We start from the raw sequence: 16,685 nt of genomic DNA, 5'->3' as shown, positions 1-16,685 counted from the left end.
ATTGATAGTGTGGAAATTCCCAAAATAGTCTGAGAGACATCAGTAAAATATAACTTCTTTTGTACTTTGAGTTTTTGAAAGATCCTTTTTTCAAGTGTGGTTTTTTTTTTGAAAGAAGACAGCATTAGAGGTTTGTTCAGCAATGAAAATCTGGGGATTTTTTTATGTCTTGCTTGGCACTGAGAATACATAAAAGTGTTCAAATAAGATGTTAGCACTTCTTTTTGTGGATAGAATTAACATGAGTGATAGGTGTCGGTTACTGGTATTGCTGCACTTAATCAAGATTGCAAAAGTCATTATATTTGGGGCCAGGTGATCATTACTTTCAGGTATATATGTGATCAAGTACTAGTAAACCTCACTTCATGCAAAATGAGATGGAGAAAAAATAGTAGTTCGGTGAGAACCTCTCTGATTTTTCTGAAGTATATTTAACTTCAATTTGTATATTACATCAATACCATTATTTCATTTCCAAAACCGTTAAGCATTACTAAAGCCACCTAAATAAAACTACTGCAATCTTGTTGGTTTTGAAGATATTTGAAAATTTGCTTTTAATAAGCCAAGCATAAATATAATATGATTACTGACTCTCTAGTAATTTTTTTTCTTTTTCTGTTTAGGTGTTTAAACTTCTGATACAGCCACCTCATATTAATGGGAAAGAAAACCTGATTGATTAACACAGTTCTGGTAGTTTTGTTTTGGTGTGTTGGGTGTTTTTGGAGACATTTGAGGAAAATTTCAAGGAATGGAGTTAGCTCACAGTTTACTACTTAATGAAGAAGCGTATAACCAGCTTGGTGAATTTCAAAAAGCAGAGTTCATTTTTGAATGGTTACAGTTTTTGGAAAAACTTTTACCAGTGACTAGCAGAGTAAGTATAATGAGACTTGAGAAGAAAAGCACATTGTAGAGCTATTTCTCTCTGTTTTTTGTTATTTTGTTTAAAAACAAAGAGCGATATTCAATTTCATTTGCTTCGTGTCTTTTATGAATGTGCAATGAAAGCCTGTTCAGTGTTACCAGTAACTTTCTAAATGTTACAAGTTTTTAGTCCCAGCCCTTCTACTGACAGAGCCACTTGTCCAGTGAAAGGAATTTGAGAAATAAGCATTAAGTGATTTTTTTAGATTTTTTTTTTACCTCAGATTATTGCTGCAAGATTTTGCAAGCCCATGATGAAGAATGTCTGTCATGTTTCCATCTAGCATGGCACAATTATTTGGTAGTTCTATGGCAAGCAAGAATGTAATATATTTCTCTTTGTTTTTTATTTTCCTAATCAAATGATAAAAGGTCTGTTTCCAGCCAACTGTATAATTGTTTGGTTCACTGTTTAATGTATATTAAGTAGCATATGTGGATATTTATCAGTAAACCAACTTAGATAATGCTATTTAAGAGTTATATTATTTGTGTTAAAATATGTAAATGAAATGCAGCGCTAGGCTCTTTTTTTTTTTTAAGAGCATTTTGAAAAATTGAGGTAAGACTAAAATAGATTATTATTTTAAGGGAAGTTCTTTCCTTTCTAATGCGCAACTTCTTGACACTCTGCTAAAGTTCTTCTTTACTACTTAAATTACCATGTTTCTATGGATTGTTTTATTTTAAAACAGGCATAAAAGAAGCAAAAAAATGGCATTTTTGTTTTAGCAAGATACAACTATTCAAGTGCTAAAGGGAAAATACTCTTGAAATGCTCCTAGAAAGAATTATGCTCTGAAACATGTGATTTTTTTTTTTTAAATAAAATCATCACATATTTGAGGTGGTTTTTCTTTAAGAAGAAAGGTGCAATAAAATGTTCATTTTTAATTATGTCATCAGAATGGTAATAATGAAAAGCAAAGAGAATTAACATTAGTTATCTTTAACTGACTTCTAAATGTAACTGGTTACTAATTTTATTTCCAGGCTGATATAAGGGAAAACCAGAAGAAACTGGTTGAACAATTGACGTCTTTATTAAACAATTCACCAGGACCTCCTACCAGACGGCTTCTTGCCAAGAATTTAGCTGTTCTTTATAGCACTGGAGACACTTTTTCTGTTTACCAAACAATTGACAAATGCAATGAACTCATTCGGAGTAAAGATGATTCACCAAGTTATCTGCCTACGAAACTGTAAGTATTTTTTTTAACCCCAAACTTCAAATCCAGTAATAACGAGAGACAGATTTACATGGTGAGAAGTTAATGTAGGAAGGGGTATGATCCCTTATTTCTGCACGTTGTCCAGTAGAAGCTTTGTACCTTATGACACACAGGCTTTGGGAACCTCTCTGATTAGTATTGTTACTTTGGGTGTGTATCCAGCTGTAAGAACCAATTTTTTCTTTGCTGTTACCTCTTTAAAATTTTTAGACTTGGTATTACAAAGAGAAACTGAATTCATCTGAAACCTGAAAGCGCATTCAAATTGCTTCCTTCCCTCTAGGTATTGTAACAATTTTATTCTAATTGTTGAAAATGTGCTGCCTTCAGGGCAGAATTATGAGTGGATAAGTACATGTGTAGCATTTTATATGTTCCTTTCTGTGTCTTTACTGGGAAGTTTTGAGTAAGAAGTTCAGCTGCATGTTGGGGGAAAAAAAACAGTCAGGTCAGTACTTTGCAACATAAATTGCCTTTAAAAGTTTAATAAGCTTAAAATATGTTTTTCTTCCTTGTTTAGAAGTTTCCTCTTATGATTCACATAAATATAACATAAAGTCAATCACATTAAAATGCTTTAAAATCTCATTACTTTTGAAGCATTTAACTCAGAGGCTATTTGGTGGCTGCTGGGAGTCAGCGCAGGTTGCGTATGTTAGAACAAAATTTGTCCTAGCTAGCTAGCTAGTGTTTACTGGATCCACTGGAAGGAAATGCCTTGAGTGATTTGAAAGCTAAGCTAAAGCAATTTATTTAGGAGTGTAGGAATGCCAAACTTGTTGATATCATTCAGAACTATAATGACCATAGTGTGCTTTAAGGTAATAGGGTATGATGAGGCTGGTTTATGCTTTGTTTTTGTTCAGTGGGGGGACGCTGAACAATACGTATTGCCATGCTGAATAAACCGTGCTTTACAGCAAGTCAAACAAACACTACTTGTTCCAAAAAAGGTAAAGAAAGCTTTTCATAAGTAACTTATTTAACATTAGTAAAAGAAAAAAAAATACTTACCTCACAAGATGCATCAGAGTTCACTACCACAGGATAGACAATACAAGAAAGAATGTGGTGGTATTAGATGTTGTATGTGTGCAGCAGGAACCAAAAGGGAAGAATGCAGTTGGTGGTCTCCAGCCAGGCAATTGAAAGTAAGGCCAGAGAGAATACCAGCAATGGGTAAGAGTTATGAGTGGGCAGATGTTTGAAAAGCAAGGTAATATACTGCTGAGTAGAGCAGTAGAACAGAGAAGTACAACTCCAGGTGCAAAACACAGTTGTTGAGTACATTTCTTAATCCAGCTGGGAAACCGGATGAAGTTAGTTAGAAACATCTGAAATGTTTGTAACTAAATGCCTAAAGCTTAGCCAACAGAACACAGAAACGTGAACTGTTATTGAAGGATGTGAAACCAAATCTTAAGGAGCAGAAATGTTATGAGTAACCTTCATTCCTGAAACAATGCATATCTTTTACTATAGTGAAGAAAATTGAAGATAGAAGTAGAGATAGTAAAACATCATTGTGCATTAATGATACAGTGTACAAAGGAGAGCAGAATCTGTCTTCCTGAGCTCTGTGGGTCTTCCTTGCTTCGGCTGCAAGATGCTACACTGGAGGAAGTGGGATGATGTTGGTGTAGCATGGAGGGGTGATGGAGTCTATTGGCAGTAAGGCAGAAATGGCAAAGACAGACAGACAGAAATGACAGATGTCCATTCTCAGAAGGCAGAGAAGTAACCGAGGGAGAAAGAGAGAGGTGGCAATGTTCAGAATCCTGCTGGGTATGTGAGCAGTAGTGAGGAGAGGAAATAAGGGATGAAGTGGAGAAAAAGGTAGTAGTAAAATGTGCGTTACTTCAAAAAAGGTTTGGAAAAAGAATTTCTGATAATATTGACACTGAGACAACAGGCTGCAGAAAAGTAATTGGAACTACAGAACTCCTTATTGAGTAAAACCTTTCATCTGGGGGTACAAGTATATCGGATACTTGGTGTTCAGTGAAGAAAGACTGTTGGGTTTTTTTAGGTCTTGGTGAAAGTGTGGTCTTTGTTTGCCATTTGTCCTTATTTAGTATACCTGCCCATGTTGTCTGGTAGCAAAACTTTGCTGGCACTGGTCACAATATGTTGATTCACCTGGAAACTCCTTTAAATACAATTTCCAGTGAATTGTTCTTTTATCTCATAAATTATCATTTTTATTCCTTCATATGGATGGAAGATAGAAACGTTTTAGGCAAGTGTTTTCAAAAGAACCTTAGTTAGGTGCTTGTCTCCTGCTAAAATTGAGTGTGATGTCAATGCTATATTAGATCAGATAAACTTTAAATTACCAAGATTTTAAAATACCCACTAGGGCTGTTTTTAAATCATAAGCATTTTGTAAGCATTTGGCTGGTCAGCAAACGTTTATAGCTGATCTCAGTGCTGTTTTACCACATGTTTAAGGATCTTAGTTCTGCATTTTTGTTGGTACATCTGCAAGTAAAATTGTTAAGACAATATTTGAGAGAAAACAACTTAAATGTGTCTTATAGAGAGCATCGTATATCAAAATGGAGGTGTGCTGCCAGGGAGGTAAAAACACAAGCAATGAGACTTTTCCCTACAAAACTTGTTTAAATTTACAGGCTTCCTCGGAAACTTCTGGCTGTAGCTTGCGATTTGGCAGATAAAGTGACTCAATAGTTCATACAGTTTGGGCTTAGTGAAGAAACGCTTGTGGGGAAGAAATAGACAACTAGAGTCATGCTACGATTCTAGAAGGCAGTCAGAAGCAATTCCTAAATCCTGTGCTTTGAACTTTTATAGAAACTTAAATACTGATGTGCAGAAGTAGCTGGATTCTCATCTTTAGTTGACTAGATGTTACTGGTCAACAAATATGGCCACTTTGTTGCTAGAAATCGCTGTCCAACAAACAACACTTAAGCCCAGGGAAGTGCAGCCGACCATGTAAGAGTGTTTGCAGGTTAGACCATGATGTAATAAGATAGTTCTGGTTTGGGCTTTTTTTGGTATGTTTGTTAAATACTCCTCCTTGGGATTGTGATGTGAAATGTATATTATTTAGTCTTGAAGTTAGTTAAAGAGATTGTCTGTGACCATCAGATGATCAATTTAGTAGTAAGATGGTGCAATTGTAATTTTATGCCCAGCCACAGCATGAATAATTAAAATCTGAACTGTTGGTGTATACTGAGTTGGAAAAAAGCAATAATGAAAAATGTTGCTTTAATGAAAATAGGATTGTAGTACAATAAGGGATAAAGAATATCAGGTTTTGTTTTTCTTACTGTGCTTTGTCACTTAGGGAATTACTGTTAATATTAGATGCATTTTTCTAATTAAGAATGTATTCAGTATGAGATTTTAAAATTCTTTATTTGAAACTTGAATTCAGTTGGGGAATAAGTAAAATGTTATTTTCTTGAAGGAGGTGCTGAGCAGTGTCACTGCGTATTTAAGTAGGTCTGGCCAAAGAGCTGAAAGCTGATTAAAAATATAATTTCTTTTTTCCTTGTATTCGTCAAATGAATTGGTTTAGTTATAGATCTGTCAATACAAAAGCAAAGTGTTTTCCCTAATTAATTATTCCACAGAAAACAATCTTTAATTAAGCAACTCTTTCTTCATTTCTTTTTTACCCCCCCCTCAATATTTGGCAGTTTTTACTTTTACTGAAAGAGATGTCAATGAGCACATAGACTCCAGTTGTCAGATATTTCACCTGGAAACTAAATTCAGAATCTGTGTGCTGTGAAAAGGACATGGGCTTGTATTTTTATTTCCTTCAAGGTGTTTCCTTATTATGTATTGTTATACATAAATGCCAGAATTTTAATTAGTAGACCATCAAGCTGTAAATAAACCTATCCCTGGCTACTTCTAGCAGCATCTGCTGTAGCACAGTGCCATAGACTGCATGATGCAGGGCATGCTTAGTTAGAAATTAATGTTAAGGTTTAATGGTGGATATGAAAATTGTTTTCCCATTGTAAAATTCATTGGAAGATTCTATTACCTGAATTCTCATATTATCCAAGTTATTTTCCTAACCTTTGTATCCGCATTTCTCCTAGAGCGTATGTCCCACACAGACCGTTTTGTTGTGTTTTTTTTTTTTTCCTTTTGATAATCCACGTACATTTTTGGGACATTCTATTTAGTTATTTGTTGTTTGCTCATTGATTACATTAGTCGTTTTAATCCTTTTCATCTATTACTGCATCCATTTTCACGCGTCTTTGGATTTGCTTTTGTTTTAGTGCTGCGGTGGTATGCTTGGGCTATTTATACAAAAAATTGGGAAGAATTTTGGGAAACAGTTTTACTGACACCGTTGGGAATGTGCTTAAAGCAATGAAGAATGCAGAGGTATTGGAACAGCATGTTTAAAAAAATGATTGGAAAAATAATAGGATGTTCTCTGTTGGTAGCTGGACCAATGCATAGGAGAAAGTGCATGACAGCAAAATATGAAAAAATTGTGGAAAGTTTTAGGATAAAAATCAATGTCTGAATTCCAAATAATTACTAGAGAGTTAATGGATTATGACTATAAAAGGCTGGATCAGAGCTATTCTCAAGATGATTTCATGAAAGAACTTAATAAACTAGAAAATCTAATTGCCTTGTTAATGAGAACATTTGTGCCCCATCTTGTACTTTATGTTTTGAGTTTTAAACTGCTAGTGAGTACTTTCCAGTAGAAGATAGCATTACTATTTTCACTTGCTTATAGTGTTAGAGAGCAAATTATCTGCTTTAACTCACTTCCACATAAAGAGATCTCTAAAAGTGTAAAAGACTCAAACCATTGTTTTTTCAGTAGTCGGCGTTTTGTATTTCCAAGGAGCTTAGGTTTACAAAAGTTTAACATTTATCTTTTTAATTTTTCAGTCTCAAGGACGTTATGAAATCATGCTTAGTTTGCAAAACATATTAAATGGTTTAGGAGCTGCTGCTGTCTCCTGTCATAGAGATGTTTACAAAGCTGCCCGATCGTGTTTGACAGATCGATCCATGGCAGTCCGCTGCGCTGCTGCAAAGGTAAAGTGCTCTAATAGCTGTTTTTATTAAGCAAGTGCCCCGAATAAAATTCTCTTTTGATGGGTGACGAACACAGCAGTAAATACATTGTTTGCTTGGCTTTATTTCTTTGGTACTGCCTTGGCAGCAAAAAATCAAGTCATTTTAGTATGAAGCAACATACTTATTTTGTTAGGGAGAACTCTGTCTATTATGTAGCAAACAAAAATTTGTACTGAGTGCTTTTCGGCATCAAAACATTTTTATTTCCCTTTTTTGTCTAGTGTCTTCTTGAACTTCAGAATGAAGCAGTATTTATGTGGAGTACAGACCTGGATAGTGTTGTGACCTTGTGTTTTAAATCCTTTGAAGGTTCCAATTACGATGTACGATTAGCTGTTTCAAAACTTCTAGGCACAGTATTGGCTAAAGCTCTAGCATGTAAACAGACAACAGGTAAAGTATGTGTTTTGCTGATTGCTCATCTGTAAAAATCTGTCAGATGATCAGAAACTCTCAAGTTCTATTGAAGCCCGAAGTAAAATCAGAATATAAGCTTTATCTGGCTGTTTCTATCTCTGGTTTGGTCTTTTTTTGTAACATTTTTCTTGCAAAGTGCTATGGCTTTGGTTGTGTTAGCCTATATACGTATGTATGTATGTATGTATTTATTTATTTATAAAATAGTAAGAAAGGATAAATATTTGGTAAAACTATTTCTCTCTGTTATGAGATTGTTATTGTATGGAGAGACATTAGTAGCCTCAAGAATTTAAAGGCAAGATTAATTTCAGAAGTGTAGAAAGTACTAAGATTGGAGTGAGTGTCTCTGTCTTTTGAGTTAAGGATATCTTTTCAAGCTGTTTTTCCACGATCAGCAATACCGCATCTGGATTGTCTAGCAGTACAGATGTGATCAGAAGCATAAAAAGAGCATGCAGTTTTGTTTACTCAACAGACCGTGTAACAGTTTTTGTTGACAGACAGTACTTGATCTAACTGAAGCATCCTGGCACAAAGTTACCATCTTCAATCTTTGGTGTTATTCAGACTGAGTGTTTTTAGTCCAATCCTAGGAGCCCAAAGCTAAATAACTGTAAGCTAAGCGAAAAATAACAGGATGCAGAGTAAGTGTGATTCAGACTGTTCTGTTTTTAATGGCACCAGAGAAGACCTTCAGTGCAATAAGCAGCAAATGACAAAATTACATGCCTTTAATCCCAATTTTCCACCTTTAAAAATTCTTGAGGTTGTGTATTTGCATTGGAGACTCTGAAGTCTTGATTTATGAAGTATTTTTCTAAGAATCATTTGGAGAGAATTATTGTGTTACAGAAAACAATCAGCACTTATCTTTTGCCAGTGAAGTGAAAAAAAAAATACTCTGACCTCTTTATAAAAGACTCAGTAGTTTTCTTTAATCTTTGCAAGCAAAGTGATTGTATTTCTAAAGTGCTAAGATAAGGTAGTGCAGGAAGCTCATAAACTGTTTCGTTGGTTATTTTTATTTATTTTAGTTATATTTAGTTAAAAAGAAGCTAGAGCTAAGTGAGACAGAAGCTAGGTGGGGGCCAGAAGAGGCTGGGGAAGAGCTGGAGGGAGCAGTACATGAAGTGCATAGTCTTGAAGTTTCTGCATTATATCCAATAACCTCCTGGTATTGGGTTGGTTTTTAATTTTTCTTTTTGGACATCATTATCTCAAATCCTCTCATTCCTTTTCCCATTTCAATACTTGGAAGAGAATGAAAAAATTAGTGAAAATTTTAGGTCATGTAGTTTGCACTGTGTGCAGTCGTCATGCCAAGTTTGCACACAGATGTCCCAGCGTGTATTTTAAATGAACTTTCTATCAAGGAATAAAACAACAGAATAGGAATTAGGGATAAATAGAAGATTGTAAATGTTTTCTACTATTCTCATTCTTTTGGAGAGCTAGTTTAATACTAAGGTGAGATGCTTTCGTTTCTAAGAGAGCTTGTAGCTATGCCCTTATGTGGCTAGGTGTAGGAGAAAGGTAATCCACCCTGTCTGGAGTTTGGAATAGAGGGTTGTCTTTGGCAGTAAGCTGGAATGAGTCAGAGTCAGGGCTTCCATGAAGTTTTGGCTGGTAGGAGTAGGCCATACAGATCTTCTTGCAATGGAAGCTTAGGTTAGATGGTAAATACCAAGGGATTGTGAATGTATGTATACATATCAGGTGATGGCCGAAACTATTTAAAGATAGCTGAAGCAGAAAAATTTGAGAAGTATTGTGGTTCGCTGGAGCCGAGTCCTAAAACGTCTTAGTTTTTGTTGTGAAATTATGCTCAAATAGTATTTGGATTTGATTGTGCTACTGACTTTGTGCAAATTGTTTTTTCTAAAACAATTAGAGTGGAAACTTCTATAATGTGAAACGTTTTACAGAGCTATTCCTCTAAAGATGTACATCTATTCTTAGCATCCACCAGGCATAACTTCCGCAGAATCTCTTTGGAAGAAGTGATGGAGTTATTGGGAACTGGATTTCTGCGCGGAAGTTGTGGATTTCTGCGAGCCAGTGGCGATATGTTGAAAGGGACCAGTTCAGTCAGCAGAGATGTTAGAGTTGGAGTCACCCAGGTTCGGATTACGTTATTTATGATTTTCTGAGATTGTTAAACAGTTGTATAATAACTGTTTTGCTCTCTGTATATTACTTATTTCATCATTTTTTGTATCTGTGATGAAATGTATGTAATTTAAAATACGGATTTACATCTTGAGCTATGCTAGAAAGAAAAGACAAAAGATTTCTGATGTTGCTTATTGTTTACCTGATAGTTTGAAATTTTCAAAATTAAGTATGTATTACTTTTGAAAGCTTCAAGTGATATGAATTTCAAGTAAGTGATATAAATAAGTACTTTCCTCAAATTTTTAGTTTAAAACTTAATACTTAAAGGAGAAGTTACAATAATTCTTTGAACTTGGAATAGTTTCCTTCTGTATAGGGACATTCTCAGTTCTGTTCTGAAAGAATAGTTCTGCTTTGAGTAAAGTGTGTGAAAAATAAGGAAAACAGAATTTAGTAGAAGAAAAACAAATGCCTGTTTTGCTGCGTTCCAGGATGCTCAGTTAGAGGATAGATTCTTGTTAACTGAGCACAATTGAAGTCAGACCATACAACGCATGCTGGTAAAAACAGTATAAATTTTTCAGAAAATATCAGATTGGCTTCTTCCTGTGAATATTATCTTAAATGGCATTTACATGTTAAGACCTATATATTCAAATCTTATACCTGCAAATCAAGACTAAAGGTCATTATGAACATTTACATATCAAACAGCTGTGATTATTTAATATGTTACAGCCTCACAGCAATTTGATACGTCCCCTTTGCCAGTAAGGGTGTTTTTTAGTGCATTTCAACTTCTGCAGTGCAAAAAAATCTGTCAATTAGCTTGAATTGCTGATAGAAGCTGCCAGACTTTGCTCTGAAACAGCTAGAAGATGCTCACAAATTGTCTTCTATGCTCAGATCATGCTGGGTGGAAGCATTAACTTCTGGCAGAGAGACAGAAAAGCTGGGGAACAATAATACCTTGACAGTTATTTGCCTAGAAAATGCATGCCAGGCTCCTAGGGTGTTCTATATACATGGTGGTTTTATTAGTTTTCCAGGAATAGATATTTCAGTTCAGCGTTTTGACTATTTGTACTGGTTTTTGGAGATTGTCTCCTTTTTCATGCATTCCTGTGTTAACACAATAGTACCTGTGCTAGATGGTACACTCTAACTGTACCAGAACAGTTAAAATAGTGCCATATTTCTATATGAAAAACTCGAGAAATTGTGCATATATCAGTCCCTGTAAGCAGAAAACATTTGCAGTTATAAAATATATTATTATGTGAATTGCAGCTTATTATAAATCTAAAAAATGAGAAAAGCACTGAAGATGACTTCTTACATATGAAAGAAGAATTTATGTTTGTTCAAGACACAGCCAGGTTCAAGATGTAGTTCAAAATGTAGCCATGGCAATATGACTCTTCAGAAGTCTATTTATCCTGTTTAATTCCTGCGGTTTCAAATCTGTGAAACAGGGGTAAAGTACTGGTGCATTATGAAGCCTAAGTAGTATTTGTCAAGAGCCATTAGGCGCCAACAGGATCTGATAGTACAATTTCTCCGTCTGCAGTACTTCACTTTCTTTTATGTGAATAATTTCATTGTTAATATTAGACATGAGACAAAGTATGTATGCGGCAAATATAGAAGTTCGTTGATGTGGGCAGTAGTTGTGAACTTTCTTATGAGGCATTTTGTGTGTTCATTTGCGTATTATTGGTTTTTTATTTCCTTTTTCTTGATGGTAGCACATCTATTCATTAAAAAAAATCCAACACATGCACATGGAAGGCATTTGCAAGGGAGCATATTATGTGGCAAAATAAATGGTCTTGCGGTGATTAGATTTGTAAAGTGATTCTGCATTCTTTGTCTTTGTTGTGACAAACAGTCTTTTTATGGTACCTCCATTGCAAGGCAAACAATTAAAATTCATTGAGATGAAGAGCAGTGCTTGGGGGGCTGCAAATACTCCCTAATTCAAAGCCTATAATAACAAAATTCTCTCAGGGTTATGGGTTATAGTTTTGTAACATAGTAGTTCTTAAAATGCATTCATACATTAAATTTGGGTTCCATGTACAGAATGTTAAATAGCTGGAAGCTGTTGTTCAGTGAGACCAAACACAATGTTTTACATAACAAGTGCCTGTGCAGGGTAAACTGCCATTTCTCACCCTCTGGAAGGAAATAACACGGGCAAGCAGCTTGAATTAACTTACAGACAAAGCAGACTGCAATATTGCTAGTACAGTTTTGATAGTAAGTTAAATTATTTAAATAGATCAAAACCAAAATTCAGCTACCTGAAAATGAGAACGTACATGATTTATGGATGCATAAATGTGTAAGTAATCTCTGTTTAGTGATGTTCTAGTTGTGGCAATGTGCAGAGATAGAACAAAAAATACATATGTGGGATAGGTGGCTGTGGGTTTAGATGATTTTGCTCTAAAATATGGCTTCTTTTCAAATCTCTTTCAGGCATATGTGGTATTTGTCTCTACATTAGGAGCACAATGGCTTGAAAGGAACTTCTCTGCCTTCCTTTCCCATATTCTAGATCTCGTGTCTCATTCTCACCCTAAGGCTATTCAGAGTCAGATGGATGCTATCGGCTGTCGCCGCTGTGTTTCGTTTATCCTTCGAGCTACAGTAGGAGGCCTTCTTGGGGAGAAAGCTCAAATTGCAGCTGCCAAGGAGATTTGTCAGGCCATCTGGAAACTGAAGAAAGTTGTGGGTATGGGTCTAACAAGATTATCCATTTGGGCCTCTGTTTTTCCTTTTTTAAGTGATTGTCCAACTTCCTAATCCAGAGACTGCAGAAGTGGAATATATAGTGCTGATTTATTACCATAATAATGTGGAGGGCTTTTGATGGACTGCTTTATTTTTAACTGAGGCTGGTTATTTGTTTGTGTGTGTCTGCGTTTCTGCCTGTGTGTATCCACACAAGTGTAAACATTTTTTTTAACACTTCTTCCTTGGCAAATATTGTTTTAACCAATTACAAATATAATAAAATAATAAATATGTGCAGTAATAAAATACAGACGGTATTGTAAAAGAAGTTAAATTGGCAGTTAATACATGTCTAGCCAGATTCTGTATTCCTGTTCAGAGCAGCTGACACTACTGATGGTTCAAAAAAGAAGCATTTGTTCCTAATTACAAAATGAGCATTCCTGCTAGAGAAAACAGATCTCTTGCATGATAAAGTCTTGTACGCAACTTCAAAAAAAAGCTGCTGGTTTTCCATCATCATCCTTGTAGGGCAAAATAAAGAATGCTGGGCATAACCAGTCGTCCCCTCTTGTACAGCTTCATGTTGTATCCTGGTTAAATATCTAAATGTTAAATGTCTGAACTGACATAATAATTTGTGTCTCAAAAGATGAACTTTCAAAACGTCCAGATTTTTCCCTCCCTCTTTATTCCCTGCCCCTACCGTCTCGCTCACTTGCTCTCTCACTGTTTCGCTCTTTCCTTCCCTTTCTTTTTTCCTATTATGTAGTCAAATCTGGCAAGGTATATCAAAGAATGACCTCTTCAAGTCACTCTCAGTGAGGCTAAGAATGGCACGGTTCTTACTAGCCACTCTTGCCCATCGCTTAGAGATAAGCAATTTGGTAGTTTCCATTTTATCTACCCCCTGCCCTCACAGACATTACTACACTATCTATTTGAGTATAGAAATGTTCTTGTCTCAGTGAAGGTAAACCTTTATGAAAATAGATTGATCAATAATAAAAATGGTAATGATAAAAGCTTATATGGTAATATAAACAACTTAACATAGCAAAATCCTTTTTCCAATCTGTTTGTTTCATTTTGGTAATGATTTCATGAGGATCTTCCTATATTGTGTTATCAGACACTGCAATGAGTGACAGTAACTTGGAAACAAGAATTAGTACAACAGATGTAACAGCAAGTCAGCATGTGCTTGTGTGTGCACTTCAGGAACTTGGAAGTCTCATCCATGGCTTAGGAACTACAGCAGCACCATTACTGCAAGACTCCAGTACAGGTAAAAGCCCTGAATTATTTTGTGAACCAGACTACAAAATATATTCCTCTGTTTACTTTGATCTTGTCTGATTTCTTATGGCTAGACTGTCAATTCTTTCAAAGCTGTTGGGATCTTTTGTCTGGAGTTGACTATAACAACCTTTCTTCTAGCATGCAGTCTCCTCACCTGGACCTCCTTAGTTCTATCTAAACTACAAAATAAAAATAAATAAAAAAAATAATAAAAGAGGAGGAGAAGTTGGCTACCTTACGTGCTGTAGGCACATCTTCAGGCATTGCCCAAAGAGTTCTGTATCTTCTCCGATCTGTACTAGTATGTTAATTAAAAAGAATCAATATCAAATCATTTAACTTCATTAAGGGTTGTATTTAAAGTCCAGCACTTTGTAATGTTTATAGTAAATTAGTTTGATTGAACTGGGTATCTTCATCTTTCTTTATTGTTTTCATTTAGCTGCAGTGAGAATTTTATTTTTTTTCTGGATGAGTTCAAGTGGACATCTGTTTCCACTGCTTGGATTTCTGCTTCCTTGAGAATACTTACAGATATTTTCTATGCGTGTCAGTGAATAACTGCATAATATGTTAGGTTTTCTCTGTTATTGTTACTTTTCATTCAGGGTAACTTTTTTTGGAAAGTATTAAAGTACTTACATTTGATAAGAACTATTTCACAATAAAAATCAATAGTACTTTTTAAACAGAAGTACAAAAATTGGATAGTGGCATGTTCACCTGTCCTTTCTATACGTTTTTTCTTGTTTAACAATCTCCTTGCCTATTTCTTAAGTGTGTTTATGCATTTTATTTTTTAGGAGTTCTGGAAGCAGTAATTTCTGTCATTCTTCATCCCAGCATTTCAGTTAGACTAACAGCAGCTTGGTGTTTACGCTGTATTGCAGTAGCATTGCCCTCCTACGTGTCCCTGCTGTTGGATCGTTGCATTGAACGTCTTAGTGCATTGAAATCCTCCCCAGAGGCAGTAACTGGCTACAGTTTTGCTGTTGCTGCTTTGCTGGGTGCAGTAAAACACTGTCCTTTAGGAATTCCACATGGAAAAGGGAAGGTATGGTCTGAATACTTTACTTACAGGCAGTTCTTCGATGTTTTTGCAGTAGTATTTTCATGTATTCTTTATGACATGATCTTGTAACCCAGTACACTGATGAGTTGTTTTCTTTCCTCAAGAAGGGGATTTTGAATCGTACCGTAACTCAAATAAGCAAGTGTTTTTCTCACATGTTCAGGATTGTGAATTTCTCAGAAAATGTCGCTAATGACTTTATTAACCACTCATACTGCTACCTTTTTCTAATGCAGAAGTTTGTTAGGGGAGAAGTTTATTTGTTGTTTTGGGACAAAGATCAGTTCTATGGAGCTGTAAGGACCGTGTAAGAAAATATTTACCTGGAGAAAACATTTCTTAAGTAGAGTTACATTTTTTCAGAATTTCAAACTACATTCTTTACAGCAAGATCAAACTTTCTGCAATTCTGGCCTAGTTTAACATTGGCTTAAATTAGAAAGCTGACATTTCAGCAGTGTTAATGGTGAGAAAAGGGCAGTCTGGAGTACATACAGCTGAAACGTATCAGACTTTGGCAAAGGAAAAGATCTTTCTTCTATAAAAAATAATTAGAAGTATATGTATGGATCTATTGCATGATGTGATGTTAGAAATAAGTTTTCTGGAAGGAAGTTCATTCAACCACAGATTAAGCCAAATTAATATTTCTCAGGTCCATCAATAACTCTCCAGTGTACAGTTGATTCAGTTCTTACACCAATAACAGTAATTATGTATTATCTTGAAAATCTTTGGTCAAGTTCAACAAAATCTAATCAAATTCAACAGATAATGTGCTTTCATTTTGTTTTACAGAATTTAACAGAAACCAGTTTCTTGCATTAACATAGTCTAAGATGCTTGTACCAATATCTCCACTAGCACAGAGAGGATGTACTGTGCTCTGAAGTTTTAGGGATATGCAGATGTAGAAGTACAGACCAGAAGAAGAAACTGTTTCCATCTCAATGAAAATTTTATCCATGGAGTTACTCACAGTTGGAAAACCACGGTGCAACACAAATATCAGCAGTAGATGCTAATCCTTTGCATAACGTAGAAACTTACAGTCTCAGTTCTGAAAATACATGTTTCAGAGCCAGTGAATGTTAAAGAAGTGACACACTTTGACACAAGGATTGTGGAGTTTTTTTCTTGTTACTACACCACTGTAAGATGAAAGAAATGCTTTAGTACATTATGAAAAATGTCCCTTTCAATGATTCCAGCTCATCCTTTCAGCTTTGCGAAGTACTAGCAGTTCCGCGCTGCTCCTTAACAGACATCGCTAGCTACAGTTCTTAACATTCAAAGTCCCAACTGCTGATGAAACATTTTATAAATGTAAAAAAAAAAAAAAAATAAAGCCTGTTTTCCTTAGCTTTTAAAAAATTTTCCTCATGATTACTGAAAGACCATGGGGAGAAAACAAAATGAGTATCGTGTGCCCAGTTACACAGATAAGAAATGCCATTCAAAATACTATATGCCTAAGCCGAGCTAAAGCTTTTATTGAACAGAAAAATGTAATTCTTAACAAAGATTATTTGTTTTTTAAAGGAATAGAATAAGATGAAATAGAGCCAGGAGGAGGCATGAGAGGGCACAAAAAAGTGTGGGAGAAACACTGTATTCTGTACTAAGCTGGCAGGGGGCAGAATAGAGAAGGTGACAAAAGCCCTTTTCCATTCTCTCCTAGGAACACTGCCAGATTCCAGACTAGCTCCTCTTCTGAGGAGCTGAAAGAGACCAGTGTTAAACAGAGCAGTTTTGAAAAGGAAATATCT

General features: G+C 35.4%; 1 protein-coding gene across 3 annotated transcripts in view; it reads left to right on the top strand.

Annotated features, from left to right (window-relative positions):
• The first annotated feature begins 709 nt into the window (after positions 1-709).
• The window catches only part of HEATR5A (HEAT repeat containing 5A), a 56,183-nt gene continuing 40,207 nt past the window's right edge, over positions 710-16,685 (top strand). For 2 of the 3 annotated variants that reach the window (XM_086612971.1, XM_086612970.1), the window contains exons 1-9: positions 710-883; positions 1,927-2,138; positions 6,440-6,548; positions 7,074-7,223; positions 7,487-7,658; positions 9,645-9,805; positions 12,285-12,540; positions 13,675-13,830; positions 14,648-14,898. In XM_086612971.1, the coding sequence (XP_086469097.1) occupies positions 758-883; positions 1,927-2,138; positions 6,440-6,548; positions 7,074-7,223; positions 7,487-7,658; positions 9,645-9,805; positions 12,285-12,540; positions 13,675-13,830; positions 14,648-14,898 (1,593 nt within the window). In that variant the 5' untranslated portion in view covers positions 710-757. Of the gene's footprint in view, positions 884-1,926; positions 2,139-6,439; positions 6,549-7,073; positions 7,224-7,486; positions 7,659-9,626; positions 9,806-12,284; positions 12,541-13,674; positions 13,831-14,647; positions 14,899-16,685 lie in introns of all 3 variants that reach the window. The other variant, XM_009993182.2, reaches the window with a different exon arrangement.

Source organism: Tauraco erythrolophus, chromosome 6 (assembly GCF_009769465.1).
Source record: "Tauraco erythrolophus isolate bTauEry1 chromosome 6, bTauEry1.pri, whole genome shotgun sequence".
Lineage (NCBI taxonomy): Eukaryota > Metazoa > Chordata > Aves > Musophagiformes > Musophagidae > Tauraco > Tauraco erythrolophus.
Note: the sequence above shows the minus strand (reverse complement) of the source record. Positions and strands in the feature narration are given on the sequence as shown.